Source organism: Macrosteles quadrilineatus, unplaced genomic scaffold (genome assembly GCF_028750875.1).
Source record: "Macrosteles quadrilineatus isolate MER2022 unplaced genomic scaffold, UCM_ALF_1.0 Scaffold_2__2_contigs__length_208266976, whole genome shotgun sequence".
In the NCBI taxonomy this organism is placed as follows: domain Eukaryota; kingdom Metazoa; phylum Arthropoda; class Insecta; order Hemiptera; family Cicadellidae; genus Macrosteles; species Macrosteles quadrilineatus.
Genome location: NW_026542595.1, coordinates 175,944,652 through 175,966,671, shown reverse-complemented (window position 1 = coordinate 175,966,671; position 22,020 = coordinate 175,944,652). Strand labels below are relative to the sequence as shown.

Genomic DNA, 22,020 nt, shown 5'->3' with positions numbered 1-22,020 from the left:
CAGTGTTTCCGTGGTCCCCCCTCCCTTTCGGGTTAGGTTAGGCCTGAACTAGAGTCTAAACCTTCGCTAAATCATCACGATGTTGTCCCCTGGCACTGCGGAGTGGGGGAAGCAAAGCATTCTATTGGCTGAGAAAACACCATTACCGCAATGATACGGTTTGTAGTCACCGGCCTCGGTGGCCTAATGGATAACGTGCCGGGCTGATGATCTGAAGGTACCAGGTTCGAATCTTCTCGGTATCACTAACTTTTTGTCTAAGATTTTTGCATTATCAGCAAGTTTGGTTAGGTTATGACAGTTTAATTTGTTAATTAGGTATTTGTTTACTTTAGAGGCTTCTAACGAATTTTGAAAAAAATGTTTTTTTCTCATTATTTGGCCTATTTTGAACACTTTTTACATTTGGCACTTTTGGGGCAAACGCCTATTTCACCCTGAAAATCGCGTTTGAAAATTGCAAAAAGTGCTAAAAATTTGCGTAGTTTTTTTACTATTAATGTGTTTTTACTATTACTAAGGACCTACAGAACTAAATATAATCCAACCTAACTTTATCTAATCTAACCCAACCTAACCTAACCTAACCTAACTTAACCTAACCTAACCCAACCGTACCTAACCAATGCTTAGATTAGCAATATTCCGAAAATAGCGGATTATTAGTTAAACAAAGGTTAGGTTACGTTAGGTTAGGTTAGGTTAGGTTAGGTTAGTTAAGGTTAGGTAAAGTATGGCTAGTTATTAAGTTATTATTTAAACCAATTAGCCTAAAATCACCTTAATATTTTAAATCTAACCTAACCTAACTTAACCTTACGTATACTAACCTAACTATATTTAAACTAACCTAACCTAACTTAACCTAACCTAACCCAATCCTACCTAACCTAACCCAACCCTACCTAACCAATGCTTAGGTTAGCAATATGCCAAAAATAGCGGATTTTTAGTTAAACCAAGGTTAGGTTAGGTTAGTTTAAATATACATCTGCTTATTACTACAATAATAAAAACACATTTAAAGAAAGGCAAGGGGGGAAAAACCTGATTTTCTAAGTAAAAATGGCAATTGCAGAAAAATGTTCGCAATTTTCAAACGCGATTTTCAGGGTGAAATAGGCGTTTGCCCCAAAAGTGTCAAATGTAAAGTGTTCAAAATAGGCCAAATAATGAGAAAAAAACATTTTTTTCAAAATTCGTTAGAAGTCCCTAAAGTAAACAAATACCGTTAATTAAAACATTATAAAATTCAATTTGAGCTATTATAATTTTAGAACTATTTTTTTTTCTATCAGTAAACCTTGTTCGATTTTTCATTATCAGCAAGTTTGGTTGGTTTGGTTAGGTTATGACAGTTTAATTTTATAATTAATAAATTCTAAAATTGAATTCAAGGCATTAACAATTTTATTTTATGAACAGAACTATTTTTTCGATTAGTAAACCTTCATTCGATTATTATTTTATATATTTTTTTATATAATCAGCATGTTTGGTTGGTTAGGTTAGTTTATGACAGTTTAATTTTATAAATATTCATTTTTTAACTTATTGAAAAACTGCAGCATAGGTTTATGCATGTAAAACAACGCGGGCTTGTTTGGACGCCGTCTAAAGGGGAGGTGGAGGGAGAACCATTTCCCCCACTCCGCAGCGCCAGGGGACAACATCGTGATGATTTAGCGAAAGTTTAGACTCCAGTTAGGCCTGACGGACCCCTGGCCGAGAAGAGCATCTCAAATCCAAACCCTATAGCCTATCCTTGAATATCCTCACCCTTAGAATTATCCTTCTGTAAAGTATACATACTAACTAAAACTCAAAAACAAAACAAAACATAAATGTCATTAGTGACTAACAAAAATCTATATGTTTGTTACAGATAAATGTGAAAAACTATTAACCCAGGCAACCACAAGACGATAAAAGGATACTAAATTCATAAGTTTGTGTACAATTGACTACATGGTGTTAAAATACCAAGTCAGCCAAAGGCATTAAGAAAAAAAAAAAGTGACAGAAAGAAGAAAAAAGTTCTAAACTCTTGAAATTATCTTCTTCTTATTGTTTATTTTTTGTCCTCGTCCTCTCCTCTGGTCCTGGTCCTGTCACTGTCACTGGAACTTTTGTAATGTTTATGTTTAGGTTCGCGCCTGTTAGTTACTGTAATCCTGATTTGAATCGAAAATTAACACCTTAGTTTAAACACACTTTCACTGAGGTAAGCATAGTGACTATAGAAGTAAGTAATTATAGAACACTCATTACGAAAATACATTTGAGGTTATGTTGGGATTATTTACCTTAAGTGGTAGCCCCTTGGAAATTACTTTCTAAGTACTCTAAATATTCAATATTCGACAGGTCGATGTACCGTTTCTGGTACTGGGGTTAAAGCAGAAGAATCGATCTGAAGATTCTTGGATTTGGAAGAGCCTAGATAAATTAACATCTTTTAATACCTGAGAGAACAATAAAGTTATTTGGACAATTATTAGCTCCCTTCAGAAATCTGTTGATTCTTTAGGCCTAATTTCAGATCATGATTATTTTAGCTTTTAGTTAAATTGGTTTTAAGAAGGTAAGCTCCATATTCATAGGAATGAAAGAGAAGTATCGATATTTGATGGCCTAGATAGCGCATTACATTTTAGATAGCCTAGTGTTTTTTTTTGCCCTCTTACGTCAATGGTCCATAACCTTTGTTTGATAAAAATTGTTTAGGAACACAGAGACACAAGATACAGAGGATACAAGCTTATGGAACAACCATGCGCTTTTAGCTCTGGTATATTTGGGCGGAAATGTACTTTTAACTTACTGAGCAAGGCAGAGCCCGAACGGCGATAGCCCTACACTATTTTTGTACAGCAGATGTAGCACACTTGGTCTTCCTACAGCATGAACGCTGTAGTACATGATGGTGAGGGGGAAAGGATTACAAATAGAATTTGCTCTAGACATTAGTGACTGGTACTAGACACAACTTAGGTGCTCTGTTTCTTACTTTTCTGTGTTAGGACAAACAATTTAAGGAAGAGTGTCGTTCTCAAAATTTGACGTTTCATGGTTATAAGCAATTTTCAGCAACATTTCCTGAAAATATACAGCAAGGATTACTTCACTGCCTTTTCATGTGCTATATCAAAATTGTGGTTGGAGGAAAGAGGTGTGGAAAAATATGGGTTAGACCTATCAGTATCTTAACTTTTGAAAATGTTTTTGGCTCATCCCTTTTATACAGCCTATGACTCTCTAGCAGCATCTCTTGTTTTCTATCTACAGATTAAAATGCTGGTAACTTAAAACAGGTTTCCAAATGTTAAAGTATTTCACATCTTTTCAGGTGAATACATCATGGAGAATGAGGACATGAAAAATGAAGATTCCAAGATAGAGTATGTGGCAAGTGGACTTTTAACTCACAGTTTTAGTGAGAAAATTGGTGCGAAAACATTGTTATTTAGTGTTTTGAAACTCAAAGACAGTGTTTTTGTTTGGATCGGGTTGGCAACTGAGCTGAAGTTAATGAACATGTGCTTAGCTATGAAGTCACCTTACGATACTCTCCCTCTTACAACTCACTTCCTCGGATCAGTGAATGACGACAAATCATCAGCGCTGGCATCAAAGTTGAGCATTCGTCTAAAGAAACCAGTGTTTGTAAGTGTTAATGTAGAACTAGATCGTTTTCAATTTCCTGAACTTAGTGCGAGATTGAATGAAGAAATAAAACAGAGACCAGAGTGCTTTTAAATCAAGGGGTGCACAATTAATTTGTAAACATTATTACATAGGCCTATATTTAATTTTATTAAATAAAATGCTGTCAGTTTTTTAAACAAATTTGTTATGCCTAATTCATCATTCAACCAACCTTAGTACATACAATATTGTTTTTATCCCAAAATCATCAGTAGGCTAGGCCTATCAAGTAATATCTCTTGTGAATAGTTAGGTGACGAGTGTATGTAGAACTAAAGTACCTGCTGCAAGAGCTGTGTATAGGCATACGAAACACCATATGCATAATTTTGATAGGACAGTATTAGGCCTACATTATGTTTAAAAAAAAAGAGGTTGGTGGTGTATTTCCACCTTGCATAATTGCCAGTACAAATGAGCCTCAAAGGCCTATGTGTGAAACGTATTGAGCAAAGGAAGGGTTGAGCCAGCAGAGTAGAAATTAAAAAAAGTACTGAAAAGTTTTCATTGGCTGGGCTGAGACGAGACAAACCTACTACATCGCTGCCTTGGTTTCACAGTATCTTGCTTTATTACTGAATGACCCATCAATGCATCCCAAATCTTGAGTAGGGTCAAATAAATAGTAACTTTTTGACACGAAAAAGAGGAAACTCATTCTAGGCAAATTACTTAACTCTTATACATACCTAGTTACTACTCTTTTTGCAAACAAATCATGGAAATCTTGGACTAGAATGTACTATTTATAAAGGGCATGAGGTGGTTTTTATAAATGAAACTGCAAATTGTAAATATATCTTTATCCTTTCTACTAACCTATATATACATTTAGGAACAAAATTGTCACTTCTTTATACAGGTACAGACAAATTTAATAAGTGTAGGTTGTAGTTAAGATCACTTTTTACAACACTAGATTAATACTGCTACAAACTGTGAGTTGCATAATACCATAGATAAAACATACTCCCTTAGTAGATTTCTCATCCTTATGGAACAGCTGAAGACAATTTTATTGTTAGTTCTGTACGGTTTATGTAGAGGTCGTGTTTTGTTTACAATTTGTTTCCCGTTATTACAGCCATTTAAAACCTCGTTTTACCAAATAATAAGATCTAATCATAAACAATAACTTATCTCTTAGTTATATAACCAATTAGTAAAGCACAAATCAAGAAATTAACCCTAAAATAATAGAAACCAAGTTTCGTCGACACTAGCGCCAATGTGTCACGTACATGAACTAGACACAAAAATGAGCTTCAAAATTTACAATGGGATGAGAAGTCTACTTGTGTTGATTAGTCTATGATAATACAAAGGATTTAGATATAAATTCATTAGCCTACCTGATCAGATCAACTGTAGTAGCCTAAAGTGTTAAATAAGCTACTTGTGCTCGTTTTATGATACATAAAATCAATCTAAGTTAGGATAGGCTAATTGAAAAAAAGCAAGTAGCAAATAACCACTTTAAATATGAATTACAAATGCTATGAATGAGAAAATATCCAAGCAACCCCAACTTCACTCACTCTCTTTATGACATTTCTTATAAGGATAGTATTAGGTACGCTGGATGGTATAAAAAAAATGTCCATAAATATGAAATTTTGGAATGCAAGCGGAGGGTATTTAAAATCCCCCACAATAATCACAAACTCTTCCTGACTTTGTGGTACATTACTATTTGAAAAGGACACAGCACACCTCCATTCCTCCATACAAAGAAAAATTCTGTAATCTATCCATTGCCGTTTATCTGTTGTTTTCATTCAATGAAAATCCACTTGTTTTATTTAATGTTTCATTTTCTATTTAGGCCTATCTTTTTGGATCACACAACCTATATTTACATATATAGGAACACAAAACATGACCAAATGCATTGCTTTTGAGTAAAAAAATCAGCATTTTCCCAGAAAGCTTTTTAACTGGGCTTCGGTCAAAATAAACTATTTTACGGTGTGACACAAGTCTTTAATGCTATTTAAATAAAAATAGATAATCGATACTAATTAGGCCTAATGCTGTACCATGACAGAAATTTCCTGCTAAGAAACGCCAGTCCAATGTTGTCTACCCTAAATTCTGCAATTAAAAATCATGTTTTAGAAGATCAAAGTAATTGTTTTCAGAGCTGTTAATGAGTGGAATGTTTGTCATGGTGATAGCACTAATCCTAATGCTGTAGGCCAACCACTACGAGGGGTCTTCAGGCACAAATCTACGCAGCGCAGAGGTGAGAACTAGTAGAGAGTTTTGCAGGCCAGCAGGCAAATGTCGCTGGAGCCACGCACCTTTGTACTGCTCTATCAATGCCAACAGTCTGGGAACACGATAGTTATTTATTAGTTTCATCAACATTCAGACGATCAATAATCCAAGGGTTTTCAGATTGCAACCAAAGTTTCTACATTATAACAGCTACATTATAACCCAAGGCCAAAGCTTGAATTCTCTGCATCAATTATCTTTCATAACAATGATTTCTACTAGGCCTATCAGAAACAATTGTTTATTGTAAGTCATTCAAGCTCAGATTCTGATGTCAGCTGAGTCTTCTGGAGGACTGCATGTGGTTTGAAAAGTCATTAGTAGGCATATACATGGGACTTTAAGCCCCTAATTAGACCATTGATTTATGAAGCAATAAAACCTTGCCATGTTTAAACTGTCCCCTTACAAAAAGAAAAACACAAAAAATAAAAGCTGTTAAACATGTCAAATTTAAAGGGTACATGTTTAACGACATACTTGTTGGCCACATCAGTGCGGAAGGTAGGTGGTAGGTGACAAACGCCCAGGTTGATGACAGCCAATCCCATGTTACTGTTAGGGTTGACTCCAGCAGCCACCAGACTTCGACCTATCTTACAAGCTGTCAACATCAGGTCCACTGTCAGGTTGAGCTCCTGCAGTACCTGCAACAGTCAAGAGAAACTTCCAGCTTAAATTTCTATATATGAATGAATGAATAAAGTGCTTTATTTTAAAATAAACATTCCCCTCATAAACATAATCAAACACTTAATAAACAATGGTCTACGACCGTCTGTTTGGTTGACACACCTGGAAAACACATTTATGAAAATGAAGTTGAAACAAAATACACTTAATAACATACACAAATGTACACACAATTTTACATCCATTTTTAAACTAAACTTAAAAAAAAACCTTTTTCATAATATTGTTTACATAACTTGTATTATTTTACTTTTAAAATTATTAGGTTTTAAAAGGTTTACGCGTAATGAAATCTATAAAAATTACTATGAATATTCAAGAAGACAGGCTGACAATTTATTTGACATATTTATTGTTTTGCTATAATTTATAAATTAGAAAGAGAAAAAAACAATTTTGAATTTGGAAAAAAAACTTCACTTGATTTATTCGTAATTAAATTCTCTAATTAACTCCCACCTCCTTCTCCACGCCTCTCTCATAAAGTTTGCTAATTTACGCCAATCCCTACCATTTATGTATTCTATGTGTTCGCCCCAATGCATGCTTCGTTTCCCAAACCAATACTCTCTGATATCACCTAAAATTGGGCAAATAGAAACAAAATGAAAAACTGTTTCAAATTCGCGCAAATTGCACAGACTACAAAAATGATTTTTATTTGTTATCCATGGTTTGTGATTCAAATCAACCAGCTCGGCTCGGGCCTTAATGACCCATGAGATAAGATTTATATTGATGCTATCAGTGAGAAAACTCCGGGGCCCTAGGTCAAGGTCAACGGCAAGCAGTTGTTGGTGATATTGCGATGTACGCGCTCTGCCAACCATATCAATTCTCCAGCTATCTCTTTCCGCCTCAATTATCTTCACTAATCCCTCAAAAACATCTGCTGACTCGAAATTAATATCCAAACCGTGTTTTCGCCCTAGACATTTCCACTCTTTGGCCCAAAAAATACCTTTTCCAATTACAGATTTAGCAATAATTTTAGGTAAGCGTGATTCTGGCAAATTAAAAACCTTAAAAATGTATGTTGCGTTAATTTGTAGATTAAAGAAATATAACTTTTCAAAACATGTTTCTAAGTAAACAATATAGTTGGGAGTGTTATGTGGCAATCTAAAAATCCTTTTAATAAACGTTTTCTGAGCATTTTCTAACTGAGAAATTTCTGAAAACCCCCAAACTTGTGCGCCGTAACACAAAATAGCTCTGAGAATAGATTCGAAACATAATATCTTAATATGCAGCGGGACTTTTTTGTTGTCTACTAGCCTTTGCCATACTGAATTAATTGCATAATTAGTTAGCCTCCTCTTCTCTATGAAATGTTTTTCCCATGACAATGTCGTTGTAAACAACATTCCCAAATATTTATAACTATCTACCACTTCAACCTGTTTGCCCTTATACAACCATCTATCATGTCCCGATAATCTACCACCTTTCCTAAAAACCATTATTTTGGATTTAGATAGATTTACTGTAAGGTTCCAAATTGCACTGTAACACTCCAAGTTTTTAATCATAATTTGTAACACTGTTGCTGTGGGGGCCAACAATGCGATGTCGTCTGCATACATCAAAACATTTACTCTCTTTCCACCGAAATTACAGCCACCTTCCAGCACCTCTGGCAAATCATTTACGAATAAGCTGAACAGGAGAGGACTTCCTATACATCCTTGTCTTAAACCTGTCTTTGTCTCAAACTCATCTGAAATGCCGCCCTTACACCAAACCGCTGCAGATGTGTTACAATAATAACTCCTCAAAACATCTAAAACGTGCGTTGATACGCCGATTGATGAAAGTTTTAATATTAGTGATCTTCTATCAATAGTGTCGAACGCACTTGAAAAATCCACAAAAAATGCATACAACTTCCCACCTTTCTCCGCTAAACGCACTTTGATCATCGATGCCAAATTAAAAATATTATCTATAGTGGAATAGTTTTGTCTGAAACCCGCCTGGAACTCAGATAAGATGTGGTTTTCATTGACCCAATTTCGAAGTCTATTATTTAGCATTCCTATAAATATTTTACCAATACAATTTATAAAAGACAATCCTCTATAATTTTGAACTGATTTAATATCACCCTTTTTAAACAATGGAAAAATTATCGATTTTTTAAAGCTTTCTGGTATGACCTTATTCCGAAAAATGTCATTATAAATATTAAGTAGTTTAGTCAAAAACAGGTCTGGGGCATTCTTATAAAACTCATAGGGGACTCTATCTAGGCCCGGTGCTTTATTATTTTTCAAGCTGGACAAAACAACTTTTAATTCTAGGAAATTAAAGTCTTTATCAAGATAATCATCGGCAATAAAAGGTTCTGCAAACGAGATAGTACTCTCCACCAGAGGATTTAGTAAAGTTTTAAAGTGTGTAACCCATTCTTCAGGTTTTATATTTCCTACTCGGTTTATGTTATTTTTACACTTAAAAGAGTTTATTGCTCGCCAACACGTTTTGGAATCTTTAGACACAGTAAGAGTTGAGATTAAAGAATAGTTGTATTCGTTCTTCTTTCCTGTACATAGCTGTTTATATTTCCTCTGCTCCTCAACATACTTAGCCTTTATTTCAGTTGAATTGGTTTGTCTAAAAAGCTGTAACAATTTAAACACCCTCTTTCTAGCGTTTAAACAGTGATAGTCAAACCAAGGTTGTTTACCAACAAAAGGTGTATTACTCTTTGAACCTAGCTTGTAATGTGCAGAATTAGTTATAACATTTATTACATCATTAACATTTTGTGGCGAAAAAGATTTCATACTTTCCTCAACTTTGCTAGTATAGTTCAGACAATCAAAATTCGTCCATTTCAGCTTTGGCAACAATGGTATAATTTTCCCCTCCCCTGCACCCCCTCCCACAGGCCCAGGAGTCTCAACATTTAAACTTACTTCTATCGGCATATGATCTGATCCGGGAAAACCAACAACTTTGAAGTCGTGAATCGAATGTAAACAATTAAAAGTGACCGCTGCTATATCTATGACTGAGTTACCCCTATGTCCAACAAAAGTAAATTCCCCCTCTTTATCCCCTATGGACCTTCCGTTTAAAACTACTAATCCTAAATTGTCACACAAATCTAATATTTTACGCCCATTTGAATTTAAAATGTTGTCTTTTGAATGTCTAATGTCCTCAATCCTATTATTCGAAATGCTAATTATATTTTCAGAAAAACTCTGTTCTATTCCAATACGCCCATTTAAATCCCCTATAAGGACTATATTCTGGAAACAGCTATTATCAAAGAAACTTTGAAGCCTATTATAATCTATTTGCCAACAATTGAAATTTAGGTAAACAGGCACTATATACAATTGCTCGCATCCAAAAACAATATTGTCTAGCCTAACCACATTAAAATATTCAAAGTTTACAAACGTTACATTGCTTATAAAACGAGAGTTATGATTTAATGCGTAAACTAGGCCACCTGAATATCTTCCAACATTAGCAGTTCTCACTGCGAAAGTAAAAGTTAAATCAAAGTTACTTAACCTATTTACAATAATATCTTGATCCTTTTCCGCGACAAATGTCTCTAAAAATATAATTAAATCAAACTCCTTTATAAACTCTAAAAATGAAAAATCATTTACCTTATTTTTTAATCCACAAACGTTATAAGATAAAACCTTGAATTGTGAAAGTCCGGTCGTCGTTGGGTTGTGGTTTGGAGTTGGTCCCTCTGTAGATGGATTGGCGTCACCTCCTCATTCATTGTCCTGGTTGATGGAAGCGCGAGGCGACTGCGTAGGTGTTGAAACTGACACGTTCTGCGACGTACCCGTAGCACTCGCCGACCCCTGCGTTGTTGAAGCTGTTGTCCTCTCTGTTGACATGTCCGTCACTACTGTAGATCTGGGTACTTTAAGATCACGTAAGAAGTCTGAAAAATCGCGTTTGAAGAGTGTCTGCAACAATTGAGCACCATCCTGGTTGCCTGCCTTTAGTTCACCTCCCTCCCATGTGAACCGATGTCCTTTGAAAGTCATATGGTCGAAATATAATGATATTTTATTCTTTTGTTTCCCCGCCACACTTTCAATTTCGTCTCTAAGCTTTGACAGACATGCTCGTTTTTCACGCACTTCTTTAGGATAGTCTCTATGCACTGAATAACCAGTGCCTTTTAACTCTCTTACACGTGACATAATATAGTAGATGTCGGCGTCATTTGGTAGGTGTGCAATGATTGCATTGTTACTTCCCCCTAGAGGGTGGGCTCTATTAACAAATATAGTATCCGCACTCCCGAAAACATCGTTGCAAAACTTTCGCACGATTTCATTGAAGTTACGTGTTTCCTTGGACCACTTCAACCCCCTAAATATGAGGTTGTTACGCCTAGATCTTCCTTCAAGATCGACTAACCTAGACATAACCACACTCTCTCTCTGTTGTAAGTCCTCTATTTGTTTCCTTAGTACAATATTCTCCTTTTGTAACTCCGACACTTGCCCCGTGAGTTGAGAGAACTCCTTTTTGGTTGCCATATTTTCTAATTTACTATCAAGCAACTGGCCCAAGTCCTTCAGAAGTTGGGATCGTGTAATATCGCCTACCTTTTCTTCGCTGCCCATGTTGGCCGTTACCGTCTCGACGTCGTCTGCACACTCCGGTGACGAATAAGATCTCTGCCGTTTGAATGACCTATTTACTGGTGTAAAATATTTATCGATTTTTGATTCTGTCATATGACCACTATCGAGTCCACACTGGTTTAGCCGAGACCACGTTGCCGCACCACTTATCGCTTATAACTGCTGTTTACTGCCGGTTTGCGGTAAATTTAGCTTATCACTCCGTGTAAATCAGCCAACATAACCGGATTTCACTCAGATTTACTGATAAAATGTCGTTAAATTGTGAAAATTGAAGAATATTTGGGAGCTTGCAATCACGCACGTCTGCTTTGAATCGCACCAGTAGTGCCAACCAATATATGATGGGCTAGTGATTTGGAAAATATTGAGCAAATTTCAAAAAGTTGTATAGCACCTCTTTAAAGCATAACACCCACAGTTTTGTTCCTTTGTCGCCAAAGAAGTATTATTGTTAATGAAGTAAACCATGGTTAAAATGGTGCAGATCGAAGACTCTACCATAAAGTACACTAAAAACAAGATGATGAACATTAAGCTTATGGTGATAAGAAGAAAAATGCATGTATTGCAAAGAGATATGAGCGAGAAATGTTTAATTTATTCAAGTATACTACACTTACAGTTTCACTACAATCTGGTCTTGCTTTCATCAAGCAGGTTTGTGACCTCTTGATGTGTTTGGTAGCTTTCTGAAACAAAACATTCAAACTGGTAGAACACATTCATATGGTCTTCAATAAAACAACAGAGGAGGATGTACATTTGAAATGTTTTTCCTTTTCTGCTTCAAATTGGACTGGTTTAAATAATTGGTAAGTAGTAAATTATTCTACCAGTATATTGGCTAACCCAATGCACTGTGAAATTTTTAAAAGCTAGGTAACAGATCGAAATATATCAAATAGAGGAGATCAAAATTACAAAAATGTTTTTCTAGCAGATATCTTGAAATTCAATTTCATACCAGTTGTATGGGCCAACTACCGGTATTCATTTTTTAATTGATCACACTTGATTGTTACGGGAAATATTTCAATGAGAAAAGATTATTCACAAATAAAATAAGGCTACCAGAGACGGAAAAAGCCCACATAACAGCGGGTTTTACCACTACTCACTGAGAAATGGTCCAAGGTGAGTTTGTCGAGCGTAACGTTGTCAGGATCCACCAGGAGCTGGTACAGTATAGAGCCAAGATGTGATGGCAGATCTGACACATTGTGTGATTGTTGACCTCTGGCACTACGGACCAGGTATGTCTCAGCATGGCCTAGTTCCAGCACTGCCTGGCCAACACAGTGAGACCTGGGAACATGAAATAATGGATCAGTATATGAAATTAAAAATACACACTGTATTTTCAATTGTACCTCTGATATCAACAGACTGGGGAGTAAGTTAGCTGGGTGGTCAACTATAAAGCTAAGCGCGCGCTGCGTCGGTGTGGACGGTAAGTAGGCCTACTGGCTTTAAATTAAAAAAAATTTTTAGCATTGATTTTCTTAAGAGTGTGAGCACTAGACTGTCATGGTCAGGACATGACCATCTGCACCTTCTGCCATCCGAGTTAACAGTATAAGTGTAAATATGTGTTTCACGAGTGTTATCATAGACATATTTGAATTTTTTTAGTTACTTGCTGATCTCGACAAATTGTACATGTCTGAAGTGCGCGCACGAGTTTTTGGTTTGAGCGGTACGGTCATTCCAACTTGTTAGAATGCTAGGAGGATAATGTGGAGGTATCTATCGTCCAACCGTCCCATATCAATCGATCCAGTGCATGCAACCTCCTAAAAAGTGTGGGGTTTTCCATGACCAATACCATTGACTATACACAGAAATTACCATTCCAGACCCCACAGCCCATTAAAAAGGTGTACAACTTCTGTCCAAGGTGTCCTAACCCAATAGACACTAGGGACCTAAGTTTTCTTTTCTAGTCAAATTGAATGTTACTCCCTTGGTTATTTATTTACTATTTCGTTGGTAATTTATGCTACTATTTTACTACTCAATGTATGCTCTAAATTTTACTTGTCAATACACGTACAAATGTAAAAATAAAAACTTTTGTCTTACATCTAAGGTTTTCCTAAAATTGTCAGATCGGGCTGGGCCAAAAGTTGGCTTTTTAGATTGTTTCAATTACATTTTATATTGCAGGTATTTAAAGAGTTTGATTTTGGAGCAGAATTTACAATCTAGTGATCATAGAAGGCAAAGATTTTGTGATTAAAAATTCATGATTTCTCAGTAATTGTGAGAGAAGTTTGTGATTCCTCCGAGACCACTGGAGGTGTTAACAATTTTGCTGCAATCACAGGACATAACACTCTGGCACAACAGCACAAATTGATCATGATATTGCCATAAACACACAAGACGTTCACAAAAAGACATGCACCTCCCAGACAGATAAATCATTTTTATGTTCACTTAATATAGTATTTCTATTTGTGCTAAGGTTAAAAACAGTTATGATTTTCATACAAACACTCAATTAATTGTTAGCAAATATTATTACCTGTCGCCAAAAACATGTGTGTCTAATAGGTCGGCAAGTGAGTTGTGCAAATAGTCCTGTAACAAAACAAAAGAAACATGAGCACTAACAGATTAAGCGGAAGGAGTAATGAATTAGTAAAATGTATGGAGTACTCAAATAAACATGTTTGCTTGAGTAATTTCAACATTAAATTTTCAACCCAGAGATATTGCATAGCCACAGTGCCATGTGACGTATATTTTCAGTACTGTAATGTTTCAATTTAATTTAACCATTTTAGGCTATGTTATGCCTAGGCTAGGTTAGGTTTTTGTTAGATAAATTGTAATAAAAGTAGGCCTATTTCGCACTTTCATGTTTGAAATATTGCTTAATGTTCTATAAATTACTAATGTAATAATGTTTCTAATAGTTTATTTTGTAAATAGTGGTAACCAAGAATATTTCTATCCACTTACCGTACCTAGGTTAGCTTACCCACTTACCGTATTTAGGTTAGGTTATCCATTGTAAATATTTCAGCAACACAATAATCGCACACAAAGGGATAAACATGTAAATATAACAACTAACTAAATAATTAAAACATATTTATTTATTACATTTGTTTGGATGTTTGTTTATTAGTCTACAGCTTCTCTGACAGCTTGAGCTCCAGCCGACAGCAGCTGATGGATCAACAACGATCAAGTGGGCAGCGATGACGTCAGGCTGCCGGAAAAGGAAGTTAAATTTTGGTTGAAACATCTGGGTTTAAAGTTCTAGAACATTCCATGGTCTCCATAGCAACCAAATCGGGTATAAATACAGCAGTCCACGGACCAGTCTTCACTAGTGACTACGTAGTTGACAGTCAGTCACTCAGACAGGCGCTGCGGGTGTAAACCATTTGTCAGGCGCAAACCAAAACAATAATTGTAATTTAATTTGTATTTGTTAAAGGAAAATAAAAGGAATAAGGTCAGTCCCAATTGTGTTCTCATTTGAAATAGTAATAAGGTAATTAGATAGGTAAGTAGGATAGAAATTATAATACACACAAAGCATTTGTCAGGCCCCGGCAGACCGCTGGTGCTGCGGCTTAACACTAAACACTCACGCACATTCGGTAGTTGTCTTGCACCTTTTTAAGAGTGCTGCGACCGAATTAACACTTACAAGTAGTGGTACTAAACATTTTAACTCCATACAAAGCATTTGTCAGTCCCCGGCTGACCGCTGGTGCTGCGGCTTAACACTAAACAAGCACGCACATTTGGTAGTTGTCTGGCACCTTATTTTAAGAGTGCTGCGACCAAATAACACTTGCACATAGTGGCTCTGTATAACTTAACATTATATCTCACGTTTCACACATTCTGCAGTTAAGATAAATCAGTCACGTGGCAAAGAACCCATCCCTGAGAAACTTTGATAAAAAATACAAAATAAAATAGATACAGTTAAATGAAATTCAGATTTAAGTCATTGAGACGTTACAGTACTTTAATTGCAAGGTAGTGTTTTGCCTCATCAACTGTCTATTCTACTGCAATTACCCAGTGAGTGTTGGTGTTCCAAGCCAGTCCGGCGCCCACCATGAACCCCGGCCAGCTGAAGGGGTAGTGTGTGATGTGGTAGGAGCCAGACCAATGCGCCACCACTGTCCCCAACGCTCCTGTGTTCTGTACAGCCTGCACCGCTCTGTATATGTTACATATAGACGCCTCTGGACACCCTGCTAAGCTGTAAATCAATAAAATATTTGTTAGAGTATGCTTCTATATATTTTTTACTCTAGTTCTGCATGACTAGGAGATCTAAACACTCCGATTACACAAAAAATGCTAACAACTTGTCACGATTGATCCACTGTCTTACACCAACCAAAGAGAAACCCACCTCATCCACAGGCTTTTCAATATACTTTCAAACCACATTAAGAAAATAACAGAGAAATGCACTTCCAGAAGGTAATATGACAATGGCTTTTAGAGAGGATATTCTCTACAAACTCAACAAATTCCTAAACTGGAAAAATCTCTAATATGAAGAAAACTTATGAAAATTAATCTATGGGTAACACGTAACACCAATGTATATTTCTATGAAATTACAATGAAGACTCTATGCTATGTATATTGAATACATTTGATAAGGATACCGTTGAAGTGTAATTCTAATCTCTATATTAATTTGAAACTGTTTTTCTTTGTCACAGCTATTTTGAGAGAACGGCTGGGCGTAGAAACTCGGTAGAGGTGTCTAAAGAAAGGTCTTGGTCTGTAGATGAGCCATCAAAAGAGAAACATGGTGAATTCCCTTGGGGCTCTGCCACAGTGGCCTTTGAATTCCCATCCCATGTTATTCTTATGGAGGAAAACGGGTTTTTTGTCACAGGTAATTTGAGAGAACGGCTGGGAGTAGAAACTTGATAGGGGTCTCTAAAGAAAGGTCTTGGTCTGTAGATGAGCCATCAAAAGAGGAACGAGGTCAATTCCCTTGGGGCTCTGCCCCAGAAGCCTTTAAAGTTGCCTCTTCAGATTTGTTTACATTACGACCATATGCATAATTCTACACTACTTTTTAATGAAACATCTGTTAATATTTAAATTGTAATTTATTGAATTTGCCAAAATGAAGTACAGTATTTGTAATGGGTTTTTCTGATTTTAAAATGGATTTTCTTCTGCATCGTGTCTTGTTTTGCAATATAATGTTCTATTACCAAATCAGTGGAAAATCCTATTATCACAGTAACTCTTAAAATTATTTCTTTTGGAGTTAACTTATATCTATTGTATGGGTTGGATTCTGCCTTTTTTACCCCTTCTTGGAGATTGTACGTAGGTGATATTCGTTGGCATATTGCATCTGTAGACGAAACTTGGTTGGGTTGGGTTGGTGATTAGAATGGAAAAGAGTGAGAAATCCTGGATAATTTGATATAGGCTAAAAATAAAACTGAATTAACACTGTTCTAGATTTCTTGAGCAATCATTGAAATAACCGATTTGCAAACAATGGAAACATAGAAAAAGTCATAGAACACAACCAAGTAGAAGAAATAGAAATAATGTTTTTTTTTCATTTATAATCGTTATCATAGACAACCTAATGCGGCTATGAGAGGGAAAATTTTGTAGAAAACACTAAAAAAACAAGATCAGCTTTTTGAAAAAAGATAAGATATTTACAAAAGATTTTGATTATATCTAACTGTTGTGTAGATTTTGAGTATTTCCATAATCTTTGAGTCGCCTGTAATGCAATTGCTCGAATTCGAGCAACAGGTACACTAGTCTTCCCTTATTCTTTAAAAAAGGGGTCGGCAATCTTCCTTGTTTTCAGCCACTTTTAATCTTACACATTACCCTCAAAGGCCTGTGCATGGAAAGAACTCGCAAAGCATGAGGTGAGCTGTTACAGTGCAAGAATGATCTGTACAGGATAAATTAACAGTATTTTGTTTTACATCGACCAATATTTAAATATTTATTGTGTCACTACAAAATTTTCCAAACCATATTAACCAAGAACTCATTCGGGAAAAAATAATCTGAAGTAAACTAGATGGCTGACAAAAATATTTTAACCGGCAATATTTCTTGAACATTAAAATATTGATATTTTTGAGTGGCATCCAAGTAAGTAGTCATAATTTGAGCGAAGCGAGCGAAGCTCTTATACGTCGACTTTTATGCATTTCGTAATACGCAAACTCCTCCTAGACGGCTGAATCAATCGTTTTCAAATTTTGCATGGTGATAAAGACCATATCGGTGAGTGCCAACATCTATATGGCGTTAAAAAAGTCTCTCAGGAATCCGTAGAAAAATGAAACTGAAAATCACATTTTCTTAACATTAGTCTTATGGGTTGCTAGGTAACCATGTTGGCTGAATTAAATAACAAGTAAAAAGTAAACAAAAGATTTGAAGTTTTAGCATGTGTTCATAATAAGCCAACTACCCACAGTATACTAGGAAATTACAAATACAGTACAAAAGGAAAAACACCACTTGTTAATATTGAGCAAAGATTATACTTAAGATTACTCGATACATTGTAGTCAAGGGCAGCAGTGCGAAGTCTAGGATCTGTTTATGACGAATACATTAAGGTATCTGCAATCCTAAAATGCTATGGGAAGGGAAGGAAACAGGTCCGTGACGTAGAAAGTAGTGAAGAAAGTAGTAAAGGCAATCATAAAATGCTATGGGAATAGAGGGAAACAGGTCCGTGACGTAGGAAGTGATATGAAGGAAGTAGTAAATGCGAGCAGTCCGGAGTGTGGGGACTGTTTATGACGATAAGATTAGGGTATCTGCAATCCTAAAATGCTATGGGAAGGGAGGAAAACAGGTCCGCGACGTAGGAAGTGGTGAAGGAAGTAGTCAAGGCGAGTAGTCCGGAGTGCGGGAACTGTTTATGACGATTAGATTAAGGTATCTGCAATCTTTAAGTGCAATGGAAAGGGAGGGAAACAGGTCCGCGACGTAGGAAGTGGTGAAGGAAGTAGTCAAGGCGAGCTGTCCGGAGTGTTGGAACTATTATGACGATTAGATAAGGGTATTGGCAATCAAAAATGCTATGGGAAAGGGAGGGAAACAGGCCCGTGACGTAGGAAGTGGTGAAGGAAGTAGTCAATGCGAGCTGTCCGGAGTGTGGGAACTGTTTATGACGATAAGATAAGGGTATGGGCAATCCTAAAATGCTATGGGAAGGGAGGGAAAGAGGTCCGCGACGTAAGAAGTGGTGAAGGAAGTAGTCAAGGCGAGCTGTCAGGAGTGAGGGAACTGTTTATGGCGATTAGATAAGGGTATGGGCAATCCTAAAATGCTATGGGAAGGGAGGGAAACAGGTCCGTGACGTAAGAAGTGGTGAAGGAAGTAGTCAAGGCGAGCTGTCTGGAGAGTGGGAACTGTTTATGATGATTAGATTAAGGTATTTGCAATCCTAAAATGCTATGGAAAGGGAGGAAAATAGGTCCGCAACGTAGGAAGTGGTGAAGGAAGTAGTCTAGGCGAGTTGTCCGGATTGTTGGAAATGTTTATGGAAATGTTTATGACAATTAGATTAAGGTATCAGCAAACCTAAAATGCTACGGGAAGGGAGGAAAACAGGTCCGCGACGTAGGAAGTGATGAAGGAAGTAGTCAAGGTGAGCTGTCCGGAGTGTGGGAACTGTTTTTGACAATTAGATTAAGGTATTTGCAATTCTAAAATGCTATGGAAAGGGAGGAAAATAGGTCCGCGACGTAGGAAGTGGTGAAGGAAGTAGTCTAGGCGAGTTGTCCGGAGTGTTGGAAATGTTTATGACAATTAGATTATGGTATCAGCAAACCTAAAATGCTACGGGAAGGGAGGAAAACAGGTCCGCGACGTAGGAAGTGGTGAAGGAAGTAGTCAAGGCGAGTAGTCCGGAGTGCGGGAACTGTTTATGACGATTAGATTAAGGTATCTGCAATCTATAAGTGCAATGGGAAGGGAGGGAAACAGGTCCGCGACGTAGGAAGTGGTGAAGGAAGTAGTCAAGGCGAGCTGTCCGGAGTGTTGGAACTATTATGACGATTAGATAAGGGTATGGGCAATCAAAAATGCTATGGGAAAGGGAGGGAAACAGGCCCGTGACGTAGGAAGTGGTGAAGGAAGTAGTCAAAGCGAGCTGTCCGGAGTGTGGGAACTGTTTATGACGATAAGATAAGGGTATGGGCAATCCTAAAATGCTATGGGAAGGGAGGGAAAGAGGTCCGCGACGTAAGAAGTGGTGAAGGAAGTAGTCAAGGCGAGCTGTCAGGAGTGAGGGAACTGTTTATGGCGATTAGATAAGGGTATGGGCAATCCTAAAATGCTATGGGAAGGGAGGGAAACAGGTCCGTGACGTAAGAAGTGGTGAAGGAAGTAGTCAAGGTGAGCTGTCCGGAGTGTGGGAACTGTTTATGACGATTAGATTAAGGTATTTGCAATTCTAAAATGCTATGGAAAGGGAGGAAAATAGGTCCGCGACGTAGGAAGTGGTGAAGGAAGTAGTCTAGGCGAATTGTCCGGAGTGTTGGAAATGTTTATGACAATTAGATTATGGTATCAGAAAACCTAAAATGCTACGGGAAGGGAGGAAAACAGGTCCATGACGTAGGAAATTGTGTAGGATGTAGATGTGTGGATTTATGTATCTCAAATACTACGGTGCTTTCAGAGTGAACTAATGAAAGCTCGGTCCCCAGGTACTATAATCAAATGACGACACTAGCTTGAGGTTCGTGACGTATGAAGAGGTTAAGGAAGTAGTAAAGGTGAACAGTCTGGAGTGTGGGAACTGTTTATGACGATTAGATTAAGGTATTTGCAATCCTAAAATGCTATGGAAAGGGAGGAAAATAGGTCCGCGACGTAGGAAGTGGTGAAGGAAGTAGTCTAGGCGAGTTGTCCGGATTGTTGGAAATGTTTATGGAAATGTTTATGACAATTAGATTAAGGTATCAGCAAACCTAAAATGCTACGGGAAGGGAGGAAAACAGGTCCGCGACGTAGGAAGTGATGAAGGAAGTAGTCAAGGTGAGCTGTCCGGAGTGTGGGAACTGTTTATGACAATTAGATTAAGGTATTTGCAATTCTAAAATGCTATGGAAAGGGAGGAAAATAGGTCCGCGACGTAGGAAGTGGTGAAGGAAGTAGTCTAGGCGAGTTGTCCGGAGTGTTGGAAATGTTTATGACAATTAGATTATGGTATCAGCAAACCTAAAATGCTACGGGAAGGGAGGAAAACAGGTCCGCGACGTAGGAAGTGGTGAAGGAAGTAGTCAAGGCGAGTAGTCCGGAGTGCGGGAACTATTATGACGATTAGATAAGGGTATGGGCAATCAAAAATGCTATGGGAAAGGGAGGGAAACAGGCCCGTGACGTAGGAAGTGGTGAAGGAAGTAGTCAAAGCGAGCTGTCCGGAGTGTGGGAACTGTTTATGACGATAAGATAAGGGTATGGGCAATCCTAAAATGCTATGGGAAGGGAGGGAAACAGGTCCGCGATGTGGGAAGTGGCGAAGGAAGTAGTAAAGGTGAGCTGTTCGGAGTGTGGGATCTGTTTATGACGATTAGATTCAGGTATCTGCAATCTTAAAATGCTATGGGAAGAGAGGGAAACAGATCCGCGACGTAGGAACAGGTGAAAGAAGTAGTAAGGTGAGCAGTGTGGAGTGTGGGAACTGGAAACCGTTTGTAGCAGTTTTAATGTATCTGCAATGCTGAAATGCTATGAGAAGGGATGGAAGCATGCCCAAGACATAGGAAATTGTGAAAGAAGTAGTAAAGTCTAGCAGTACGGACAGTGGGGATGTTTGTTGCAATTAGATTAACGTATCTAAAATACTAAAATGCTATGGAAAGCGATGAATACAGGTCCACGACGTAAGTGGTGAAGGAAGTAGTAAAGGCTGGCAGTGCAGAGTGGGGGAACCGTTTGAGCAGATGGATAACAGAATTTGTAATACTTAAATGCTATGAGAAAGGAAGGAAACAGGCCAATGACGTAGTAAATGGTGAAGGAAGTAGTAAGGCTAACAGCGCAGAGTGTGGGAACTGTCTTTGGCAATTACATTAATGTATCTGCAATCCTAAAATGCTATGGGAAGAGAGGGAAACAGGTCCACGACGTAGGGTGTGGTGAAGGAAGTAGTAAATGTGAGCAGTGTTGAGTTTGGGAATGGATTAATGTATCTGCAATGCTAAAATGCTACGGGAAGAGACTGTAGACTGTAATATGTTAAAAATGATTACGAAGCACAAATTGATACATATTTTCGATACATGCAATCGTTTACAATCGAAATTTACAACTGAGTTGACAACAGCTGATATTTACTCCATAGAGGCTAAAAACGATTTTTACTCCCTAAATATTAAAAATGCTACTTTAGACCCGCAGCGCATGCATGAAAAAATACTGTTTTTACTGCAGTAAGACAAAAACAATATAATATGAACCCTTGATGACTCCGCTCAATTTTGTGGATGCCTTTGCGAACGCCACCTAGTACTTAAGACAATTCCACCAACAAAGAAAGGTAATTTTCATGTTTCAATGTTGCCAAACCTGTTCCAACTGGCAGTTCCAGGACATAAACAGGTTGTGCAACCGTATTGGTGGAACTCTTGCGTCCAGTCAGCAAAGTCGTAATCTGCCTGTAAACAAACCAAGAAATTGATGAATAGTG

The 22,020-nt window shown here is 37.3% G+C and overlaps 1 protein-coding gene and 1 long non-coding RNA gene across 3 annotated transcripts in view; one reads left to right on the top strand and one right to left on the bottom strand.

The window, feature by feature from the left end:
- The first annotated feature begins 1,890 nt into the window (after window positions 1–1,890).
- Window positions 1,891–3,849, top strand: LOC128987643 (uncharacterized). The gene is made up of 2 exons (XR_008490261.1): window positions 1,891–2,224; window positions 3,350–3,849. It is a non-coding gene; the product is annotated as an uncharacterized LOC128987643 (long non-coding RNA).
- Window positions 3,850–4,519: 670 nt separating this feature from the next.
- Window positions 4,520–22,020, bottom strand: part of LOC128987330 (uncharacterized) — a 33,479-nt gene continuing 15,978 nt past the window's right edge. For both annotated transcript variants that reach the window (XM_054408117.1, XM_054408118.1), the window contains 7 exons: window positions 21,900–21,988; window positions 15,369–15,555; window positions 13,849–13,904; window positions 12,440–12,626; window positions 11,942–12,010; window positions 6,469–6,635; window positions 4,520–6,040 (listed from right to left, as the gene is read on the bottom strand). In XM_054408117.1, coding sequence (XP_054264092.1) covers window positions 5,914–6,040; window positions 6,469–6,635; window positions 11,942–12,010; window positions 12,440–12,626; window positions 13,849–13,904; window positions 15,369–15,555; window positions 21,900–21,988 — 882 coding nt within the window. In that variant the 3' untranslated portion in view covers window positions 4,520–5,913. The remainder of the gene's footprint in view (window positions 6,041–6,468; window positions 6,636–11,941; window positions 12,011–12,439; window positions 12,627–13,848; window positions 13,905–15,368; window positions 15,556–21,899; window positions 21,989–22,020) is intronic.